Source organism: Alosa pseudoharengus, unplaced genomic scaffold (assembly GCF_046254945.1).
Source record: "Alosa pseudoharengus isolate Yale_2024_CS ecotype anadromous, Long Island Sound unplaced genomic scaffold, YU_APseudo_1.1 YU_APseudo_1.1_scf_8, whole genome shotgun sequence".
Classification (NCBI taxonomy): domain Eukaryota; kingdom Metazoa; phylum Chordata; class Actinopteri; order Clupeiformes; family Clupeidae; genus Alosa; species Alosa pseudoharengus.
In genome coordinates this window covers 39,143,257-39,153,849 of record NW_027468870.1, presented here as the reverse complement: position 1 = coordinate 39,153,849, position 10,593 = coordinate 39,143,257, and the positions used below count along the sequence as shown (strand labels likewise).

General features: G+C 44.2%; 1 protein-coding gene across 1 annotated transcript; it reads left to right on the top strand.

Annotated features, from left to right (window-relative positions):
* The first annotated feature begins 1,556 nt into the window (after positions 1–1,556).
* On the top strand, positions 1,557–10,570 carry LOC143112737 (hemicentin-1-like). The gene is made up of 18 exons (XM_076275003.1): positions 1,557–1,575; positions 1,803–1,859; positions 1,946–2,299; positions 3,700–3,975; positions 4,157–4,432; positions 4,671–4,928; positions 5,095–5,355; positions 5,675–5,965; positions 6,221–6,817; positions 6,985–7,260; positions 8,014–8,271; positions 8,514–8,774; positions 9,006–9,296; positions 9,503–9,814; positions 9,973–10,095; positions 10,215–10,239; positions 10,364–10,465; positions 10,567–10,570. The coding sequence occupies exons 1-18, from the start codon at positions 1,557–1,559 to the stop codon at positions 10,568–10,570; spliced, it is 4,041 nt and encodes a 1,346-aa protein (XP_076131118.1).
* The last annotated feature ends 23 nt before the right edge of the window (positions 10,571–10,593 follow it).

The following is a 10,593-nucleotide window of genomic DNA, read 5'->3' as shown; positions in this document are numbered from 1 at the left end:
GAAAAGTGGGGAGGGTTGATTAGCTGGAAAGAGAAAGAGGCCGTAGTAGCGGAAGGCAAGGTAGAGGGCTGCACGCGGGCTGCCATAACTTGCTGTGTTGAGTGAGCAGGGGGAAAGCTGTTTAGGAATAGAGAAAGAGGCCGCAGTAGCGGAAGACAAGGTAGTGCACGTGGGCAGGGCTGCACGCGGGCTGCCATATCTTGCGGAGTTGAAAAGCGTGTTGCATGAACAGAGGGGGAGACGCCGGAGAAACGGAGCTCCGCGATGCGGCGCTGGTGCTCGGTTGATCGGCTATAGTAGGAGAGGAAAGATAAACTGATTGTTGGAGAAGGCGACGTAGGTCTGCTTTCCTTGCGAAACGAGGGCAATCGATCCTACATCCAACTCTGCTCTAATTAAAGATATGGTCCGCGGAGTAGCTCTCCTTGCAAGCGGAGTGACGGCGATGCTGCAACTTCGGCAGATAGAGGCAGACTGCGAATAAATAACCTGTCTGATTGAAGAAGGCGTGGCAAATTCCGTCATGCTCCTCCCGAACTTCCGTTTGTTACAAACGCCATAAATACCTATAGTGTCATTGTAGCAAGTTGCTGATACATAATGTTTTTGAATGTATGTCTAATACAACTATGTTGTACATCATAAAGGTATAATAAGCAACATTAGCACTACTTGTTGACTTGTTGACTCCTGCCACAAGTGATTTGGCCTATTGGAGCACTCCCTACAGTAGTTCCTTGTGGTCTTTGCATGTGTGAGATATTTGGACGATACTATCATACCATCACACCTCTGTTCAAACATTCTGTAGCTATTACTAAAGACAATTAACATACATACTTTCGTAGCAATTCTGTATTTTTAAAAATGTACAACGTGCAATCAATTTCCACTTAATTTTTAATCATGATTGCTATTCATCATGGATTTATTTGTACTGTTTTTCATAGCACAAATACAGAGATTAACTAGAAATGCAATTCCGAGGAATTACACGAGGGGATGCAATCTGCTGGTTAGGGTGTTGGTGGGGCTGTTGAGCTTGCTGCTAGCTGGTTGGTAGGGTAATTGTGATACCTGCAAAGGTGCTTTTGGAGTAACTAAATTTGAATCTTGTGTGACATGGCATTCTTGAGATATCACACTCAAGGTGTTTTTGACCTTGACATTTGACCTTCAACCTCCAACATCAACTCACTTCACCTTTGAGTCCATAAAAACACTCGTACCAAATTTGAAGCATGTACGTCAAGCCGTTCTGGAGATATAATGCTGAATGCATGAGATATGGCTGGGACTTTTATTTTGACACACAGGAAACACTTTAACAGGATGTGTAGTTCAGGTATAGCTAGATTGTATGCTTAGAGGCTGAGACAGTTGAATTCCTCACAGGTGACACCTGTGCCAGTGTTCTGATTAGCCTGGGAACTGCTCTGAGAACTACTTAACGAGCACAGCTGGCTCTATTATGACATCACAGCCCCCATTCAAGTCTATGGGGGAAAAATACACTTTTAATTACAAATATCTCAAAAAGTATAAACTTCTCAAAAATGAGAAATGGATTGGACGGTAAAGCCTTGGAAGATCTACGGAACGGTGTTTGAACCAAATTTGTACGTTAAGCGGTTTGGGCTGAATAGCGCGCACAAAAAGGTAAAAAGAAAAATAATAATAAGAAGAAGTTTTCGGATTTCAATAGAGGGGATGCATCCCCTCTAATAATGAAAAAATGAATAATAAATGATTGTATTTTCCTCGGCACTTAATGAAAAATTTGACCTGTTCTCTGTGTTCAGGGTTGAATGGCACACACAGTGATGAAGAACCTGTGTACAGAGAAGCAAAGAATTATGGTAACCATGACAATAAACTCTCTGAGGTTTAACAATTGTGTTTGCCAGCCAGACTAATGGTCAAAATCTCAACTCTTTGCCTTTAGGGTTGGAGGTCCACGACCCTTGGGAAGTGGTGTACACAGAGGTCAAGAAAAGCGGTGTTGTGGAAAAGGAAGTGATCCTCGAGTGTGGTCCCTCCCTTCCAGATGTCTACATCTGGGGTTTCACCAAGCCAGGCACGGAGACCCTCCGAGCAGTGGTCTACAACTTTGGCAGAGGCCCTAAGATACAGCGGCTGACCAGATCACTGGGAGAGCTGAGTGTCAACGACAGCAGTGCCTCCATCTCCATTGCCAAGCTGCCCCTGGCTGCACAGGGACTCTACACATGCCAGGCACTTTATGACACTGCCCAAGGAGCCAGACTTTACTATTACTACATATATCTACGTGTATTAGGTTAGTGCTAGAGAGTGTGTCTCCTCTGGACCCAAAGCTTCCCATGTAAGGGAAAAGATGATCCGGATATCCTTATATGGGCAAAGATGGTACCCGGCAGGGTTTCCGTTGTCCGGTAATTACCGGACATTGGCCGGAAAAAAAATGAAATGTCCGACAAAATTAAATCTCTCCGGTCAAATTGTCCGATTGAAATTGGCTAATAATCCCGTCCCCTAACGCAATCTGAATTTGAGAATAAGCCTTAATATGTAGGCCTAAACCTATATTATACGTCCTCTGGCTATGTTTTTGAATGAACAGGCTCTACCGTTTGAAAAGTAGGCCTAAACAACACGCATATGCTGCATTTCAAATAGGAAGCGCACGCTTAAAACGTCCATGTTAAACAACGAAAAATTAGTGAGGCGGTTCAAACATGGCCAGGCCCAGGCCAGGCAGACTAGCCTTAAAAGTTTTTTTAGAGGCCAGACGCGATGGATGATGATAAATTGGTAACGTCTGAAGCCTCAGATGTCCGGTCAACTCCACCACCACCAGATAAAAAGCAGAAGTGCCGGGCGTATCTGTCGGAATCAGTGACATTGCAGTGGAGTTGCGGGGGGTGCGGCCGCTCCAAGACACTGTCATTCTCCGTGTACACTGGACATGCAAAGTGTTCTTTACCCAAAGCATACAGTAGGCCTATGCGTTCTCTGTATGATCTGCAGGGTTAGGGCCTCCTCGACGAGGCGATTACTGGTCCGCGGATAATTTCTGGCACAATTAAACGTATCATTGAACCGCGGCCGAAAGAAAAAGAAACTAAACATTTCCCAGAATAGGAAACATTTCTTAATTTATTGTTATCAAATAAAGAGGCATAGCATTAGGGGGTAGGCCTAGTGGTGTGAGCGCTCATTCTTGTGTGTGCGCATCTGTGTAAGTTAAACAGTCACCACTGGAGATAACGGCGGTAGCAGCAACAAACAACGTAGCCTTTTTAAAACAACGAACGAAGCGGACTCTTGCTGTCCATGAAAAGATAGCTACTGGCTAGATCTTGTTAGGCATGTTTAAGTTAGGCTAATGAACATGTTGCATTCTATACAGCCTGATTATGTAATTCTTTAAGCTACATAGCCTGTCTCCAGTTTTCCTCAATTTAACTAATTAAGAAGGGATAATAGGATATTTGACCGGCATATCATCATGTCCGGAAAACGAAACCTCTGCCGGTCACATTGACCGGCACCATTTTTTTCTAGCTGAAACTCTGGTAGGCTACCCGGATCTCCTTATACAGGCAAAGATGGCAGCTTTGGGTCTTTTTTGCAGGTGAACTTCAGAGCTCTATGTATCTTGTATACACTATTGTGTGTTGTCCTATGTTAGCCCTGAACTTGCTCTGTACCCTGCAGTGCCAGTAACGAGGCCGTCCGTCGTCCCTAGCGATTCCTCTCCAGCAGAGGGTTCATCCACACGGATGCGCTGTGGTCTTGAAAATGGCACTGAACCCATTGACTACATCTGGCAGCACGAAAATAAGGAGGGCGCCATCAGTGTCTTGGCACAGAGCAACAACAGCGTGCTTGACCTTGCTTACGTCACCCGCAACCACACTGGGTGGTACAGGTGCTTGGCACGTAATGAAGTGAACCAAGTGCTTAGTGAGCGTTTCTGGCTGGATGTCTTCTGTAGGTGTCAACTCATTATTTTGTCATTCATTGTTTCGAGTTTTTGTCATTTTAAAGCTTTATGAAGGTTGTTATGTATTTTTGTCGGTTTCAGTATATATGTGTGTTTGCATATGTGGAGAAAAAGACATAAATTGAGAAGGTGAGGGGCAGATTCATAAAATATGTTTTTCCTCTACAGTTGGACCAGATTTGCCTCGAATTGACATACGCCCTTACTCTGTCACGGAAAAAGGTTACTCTGTCTTGGAGAGGGAAACAGTGTCCCTCACATGTCAAGCATCCTCTCATCCTCTAAGCCAGTATGTCTGGTTATACAACAGCTCCCAGGTGGACAGTGGACCAATGCTCAGTCTCCCCAGCATCTCGCGTGGGCAGACAGGTCTCTACACTTGCCTCTCTAAGAACAAGTACATCAACACCAGCTCTGAGAAAACCGTCTCTCTCTTGGTCTATTGTGAGTTACACTGACTTCATTTCTCATATTTACCAACATCATGTTTTGTTAATGTTCTATAGAAAATGCCAAAAATTGTATCAAACATCAATTTATCAATATGTCAGTGTTATCATACCATGTCCCCCTCACAGATGAGGATGTATTTTATAGTTAGTCTAAAAGGCTTATGCTAATTTCTCTTTAGAGTGTAAAGAAAATTGACAGACAATATAACGTAGGGTTATTGTTCCTACAGATCCCCCTGATGGATCTCCATCCTGTACAGTTCGTCCTACCAACAACTACACAGATCTGACCCTCTGGTGTTCATGGGAAGGGGGATACCCTCACGCCTCTCTACACTGGAGCCCGTTCCTGCCAGGGGCAAATGGGCAGGGCTACGCTAATGCCACTCTCACCCATAGAGGGCCGGGCACTGCAAACAACTCTGTGTTTGAGTGTCATGGCTCCCATGTTGCCCTGAAGACATCCAGGAGCTGCAGAATCAGCACATGTGAGGGATCAGTTTACTCTTTAGACAATATTCTTAAATTACTCCGAAATATTAAGTGATGTCACTGAAAATGAGATGTTGACCTTAAAATATCACACATATTAGATGTATTCAGTTAACCCACTGAAAGAATATTTGACCGTCATATTATACTTTAAACTTTTAGGGTATCCACCTGGTGAAGCTCAATGTTCTGCCATGGCTACGCAAAACAATGAGAAGCTGGTATTAACCTGTTCCTGGGAGGGAGGTTTGCCCAGAGCATTGCTCTGGTGGCTGTCCAGTAGTGGAGACACTCTAGGGAAATCCGAGGAGAGCAGCAATACTCTAGTGCTGCCCCCCAGTGCTGCCCACAGTGGCCAGTCCTTTGTGTGTCATGCTAAACACCCATTACTTGCCCAGCAGAAATCATGTGTTTTGAAACTAGGTAAGAATGGCTGTAGTCAGGGGCTGTTACAGTAACTTTGATTAGTGCATGTGTGTGTGTGTGTGTGTGTGTGTGTGTGTGTGTGTGTGTGTGTGTGCGCACCGTAAGATAAATCAACAAGAATGAAGAAAAAACTAAATTGTGGGTCTAAAATGATTTCATCTCAGCTGGTGAAATTGTGAAAAAGCATAAAAAAGTAAATAATGAATGGGTAATTAAACAAATTGAAATGAATCTGAAAGACCACTGTCCATCATATTGTTTGTATGACTTCTCTGGTGACAATATGTTCCAATGTTAAAATCTCCTCTTCCCTTAGAGGCTCCAGTCCTTGAGACACAGCGCAGCACAGTCTCTGTCTACGAGGGGGGCGATGTTGAGATCACCTGCACAGCAAGGGACAACTATTTTCCCTCAAACATCACCTGGTACAACCACCTGAAACAACATGTAATAGAGTCACCCTCCAAGTATGTTCTGAAGCACGCAGGAGGCTGGACCAATCTCACCGTGAAAGCGACTGATAGCCAGACCGACAGCGGGAAGTACTGGTGCTCAGCAACCAACGCAGTGGGGGAAACAGAGATTCCCATTCACCTGCTGGTGAACAGTAAGAATGTTAATATTTAATTTTTTACATTTCTCCATACGTACAGTAAGATGTATTTAAGTGTGCTTTGAATGTTATTTGCAGGTTTTACACTCTTAAAATTGTAGATTAGCCTCTGTCATGAATACAATACTTCTCTCATGCCAATCAATCAGGCTACTCATAGAAAGATGTTTCATGCTAACATGGATTCCAATGCATGAGCTTATATTGAATTCAGTATCCAAAACTAACACCTGTTATATTTTATCTTAGGACATCCAGTGCCTCCCAATGTGACCATCAGCAAAATAATCTTCAGTGGCCATGGGCGGACAGAAGCCAATCTGAATTGGGACACAACAGCTCAGGGTGAAATTACTGAGTTCATCATTGAGCGCCGGCAGCTCCCTCTATCCAGCGGGAAAACAAAAACTGAGCCTCCCTGGCAAGAGGTGGCATCCAAACTGGCACCTGGCACTCGAAGCTACAAGATGAGAGGCCTCGACCCGACCAGACTCTACGCCGTCAGAATCAGAGCGGTTAATCATCTCACCCTGGGGAATCCCTCTGAGGAGAAAGTGCCTGAAGCGGTGCCTGTGACAAAACCATCCATCGTCCTGAGCCATTCCTCTCCAGCCGAGGGCTCATCCATATGGATACGCTGCGACCTAGAAAATGGCACTGAACCCATTAGCTACCTCTGGGAGCAGGAAAGTAAAGAGGGCACAACCAGTATCCTGGCACAGGGCACCAACAACAACCTGGTCAATGTTACCATGGTTACACGTAACCATGCGGGTTGGCACAGGTGCATTGTGGGAAACGAGGTCAGCCAAGAACAAAGTAAACGCATATCACTCAATGTTGTCTGTAAGTGACCATAGCAACTATAACATTCCTTTACCTTTTGCAAGTGACCTTGTGCTATTGTGCTATTCTAACCCTACCATCACCCTATGGGCTCTGCTGTATACATGTGTTATTTTGTCTGTGTGAAAATCAGAGGAAGAGACAGTTGAATGTTTTTCATTCTACAGTTGGGCCAGATGTGCCTCACATCGAGGTCACCCCACGCTCCGTCACAGAACAGGGCTACTCTGCCTTGGAGAAGGAAACGGTCTCCCTCGTGTGTCAAGCGTCCTCTAACCCTCCTAGTCAGTATGTCTGGTTCTACAACAACTCCCAGGTTCACGCGGGACAAATGCTGACCGTCCGCAACATCCCCAGGACCAGCTCAGGCCACTACACCTGCCTGGCTCAGAACACAAACCTTAACACTCGCTCCAAGAAAAGCATCACCCTCACTGTTTACTGTGAGTCTCTAGTCTCTATGGGCTTTGGTTATGCAGTTGATAATTAACAAGGTCTCTTTTGAGGAAAGCATGATTGCAAGACATACTGTATAACATATTATTTGGTGTAAAAAAACTCTCAAATGTCAGATAGACATTGTTAATACATGGTTGATGAGTTCTGTAGTTACATGCATCTTTAGAATGATGTATTTCTATTTAAAACTATATTTTTATCTTCAGAAAACCAGGGCTGACCTAAGCGAAAAAGGGTAGGGTATGCCCACCTTCATGACCTCACGTCCCATAGGGCCAGTGTGTAGGTTTGTTCTAATTTGTTCTATTATGAGAACAGGAACTGGGCTGTGAAATTATAGTTTGTTTAATACCTGCAGAGGAATTCAGCTCCCAGGCTGCTGTTTCATAACCCATGAAACCACCTGAGTCTCATGTCAGTTCAGCTGACAAAAAAAGAACATTTTGCCCTTCCCGTTAACAGTGCCTTTTGCAGCTCTACCTCCTGTTTTTAGGAGTCTTGAAAGCTCCAACATGGTGCCCTCTGCCCCCATGACATTCTTATAAATGTCCATGACCTACAGTGCCATAAAATAGATTTCTTATCTATGGGTCGAAGGATGGTATTGTCACCCCTCGAGTGGGAAATAAGAAGCACCTTTATTTGCAGCAAAGTTGGAATAGCTAACTTGTAAAATAGCAACAAAAAAACACCAAGCACCCATTTACGTAACACACACACTTTTGCTAATCTTACAGATCCCCCAGATGGAACTCCATTGTGCACCATCCTTCCAACCAACAACTACACAGATCTGACCCTCTGGTGTTCATGGGAAGGGGGGTACCCTCACGCCTTGCTGCGCTGGAGTCCATTCCTGCAAGGCATGTCCAGACAGGGTTATGCCAATGTCAGCTTCATCCAGAGAGGGCCGGCCACTGCAAACAACTCTGTGTTTGTGTGTCATGGGTCACATGTTGCCCTGAATGTATCAACAAGCTGCAGCACCAGGACATGTGAGTCGTGAGTTTTACTTACATGCATTTACTTTAGAGATTAGAGAATAGATCGTGTTACAGGCTGTGGGTGATATGCTGCTTTTCATAGGACTAGCAGCTCTACTGATAATCATGGTAATAGCATGACATTTAACATGTACATACAATAATCAAAGTACAATAATCAAAGAATGGAAGGTTTCTTTAAAAAATATATATATATATTGACTGTAACATCCTACATTTCCTGTGGTTCTAAGGGCATCCTCCAGGGGAACCCCAGTGTTACGCCTACGCCACCCGCAACAACGAGTACCTGATGTTCTCATGCTCCTGGGAGGGGGGGTTTCCCAGAGCGTTGCTATGGTGGGCCTCCAGCATGGGAGAAGCCCAGGGCAAATCTGAGGAGAACTCCAATATTCTAGTGCTGCACTCCAGTGCCACCTACAGTGGCAAGTCCTTTGTGTGTCACGCTCAGCATCCACTGTTCTCAGAGAGGAAGCAGTGTGTCCTGAAGCTAGGTAAGCCCTGCAGCAGAAAAATATCTTTAGCAATAAACCATATGAAATACTGCTACGCTGCAATATTGAGATGGCATTTCCTCAATATACTGTATGTATGACATAGGCTTTGTAAATTACAACATTATGATCCATTCATTTCAATTAAATATTCCATTCTTTAAAATCCTTTTCAATTTAGCTTTTACATTTTTTGAATATATAGCAGACATATTTTTGAATATCTTCCAGAGGCTCCAGTGCTGGTGACCCAGCGCAGCATGGTCTCTGTGTATGAGGGGAGTGACGTGCAGCTCACCTGCATACTGAAGGCAAACTATCCAGCCACCGAGATCACCTGGTACAACAACCTGAAGCAGCACGTCATAGAAACCCCCTCCAAGTACGTCCTGCAGCATGCAGCGGCCTGGTCCAACCTCACGGTGAGGGAGACAGACGGCCTGAGAGACAGTGGACAGTACTGGTGCTCAGCTACCAACGCAGTGGGGGGGACAGAGATTCCCATTCACCTGCTGGTCAAGAGTAAGGATTAGGTGGACTTTCCTGTATTTCCCTGCACTTAGTCCATTACTAAAATGTAGATGATACATTGAGGAGGATTTTTTTTTATTATTTATTCTTTATTTTACCAAGAGAGTCCCATTGAGGTTGTTTTAGTTTTTCTTCACTTTTTGTCTTTTTTTCAATCTTATAAATATGTTGCATAATCTATCCTGTGTTTTACTTAGGATATCCAATGCCACCCAACGTGACTATCAGTAAGCTTGTCTACAGTAGCCGTCAGCGGACAGAGGTGGACATGGAGTGGTTTCTAAAGACTCAGGGAGACATCACTGGTTTCATTATCGAGCGCCGTCGGCTACCACAGTCTGCAGGGAAACGAGACGCTGATCCTCAGTGGCAAGAAGTGGCAGTGAACCTGGACCCCAGCACTCAGACTTACAAGATGAGTGGTTTTGACCCAACTGGCCTCTATGCAGTCCGACTCATGGCGGTCAATCATCGCACTATAGGACATCCATCAGATGTAAAGAGCCCAGGTTAGTAGCCTACTAAGGTTGCCATCCTAAGGTTGTACGACAAAAAAATAAATAAAAAGATGTCCAACAAAAAAACATGTCATATTTTGATGTAATCTTTTTTAAAGTACATAGACAGAGACTGTTGGCAAAATGTCATTATGTGAATGTGTTTGCAGCTGACCCACCCTTCACGGCATACTCTGCTGTGATTGGTGCAGCCATCGGGGGCATGATCATAGCTGTAGTGGTCATAGTGCTGCTCTTCATATATATTATGAGGAATCGCAACAACAACCCACGTGAGTGTGCATTCCCCTTACAATGGGAAAAAAGCTGTTTTACTGTCATTTCTGATAGACACACATTAATGCTGACTATGATCATTCTGACCAAACCCATCTCTTTCTAAATTCTCTAGGCCTGCATGAGTTGCTGTTCGGCACGTAAGTACAAAAGTTAAAGGTTGTTTTTTGTATCTTACAGTTCATGCATATTATGAAAAGAATACCTCTTCTGGAATCAAAATCAAGGTTAAGGTCCTCATTTGTGTTTTTACCCAATATGTAGGAACAGCTTGTCTAGGGAGAACATAAACTTCCCTGAGGATGAGATCTCGGGGAGGGCAGAAGATATCAGCCGAGAACACATTCCAGGTGGCACAATCATCCAGTATACTGCCCTACAAAGCCAAAAGGCAGTAACTGACCAGAGTGTCAAACTGAGAAAAATGACTTTAAAGTTTTTGTTTTGTCTACACAAATGTATTATAGGTAGAGCAGTGGAAATCTGGTGACTTG

Excerpts from the sequence above, each read along its gene's own strand:
- LOC143112737 (XM_076275003.1), top strand. Across the intron at positions 1,860-1,945 it reads CAGAGAAGCAAAGAATTATG|GGTTGGAGGTCCACGACCCT; the intron begins GTAACCATGACA and ends CTTTGCCTTTAG. Across the intron at positions 5,966-6,220 it reads CATTCACCTGCTGGTGAACA|GACATCCAGTGCCTCCCAAT; the intron begins GTAAGAATGTTA and ends ATTTTATCTTAG.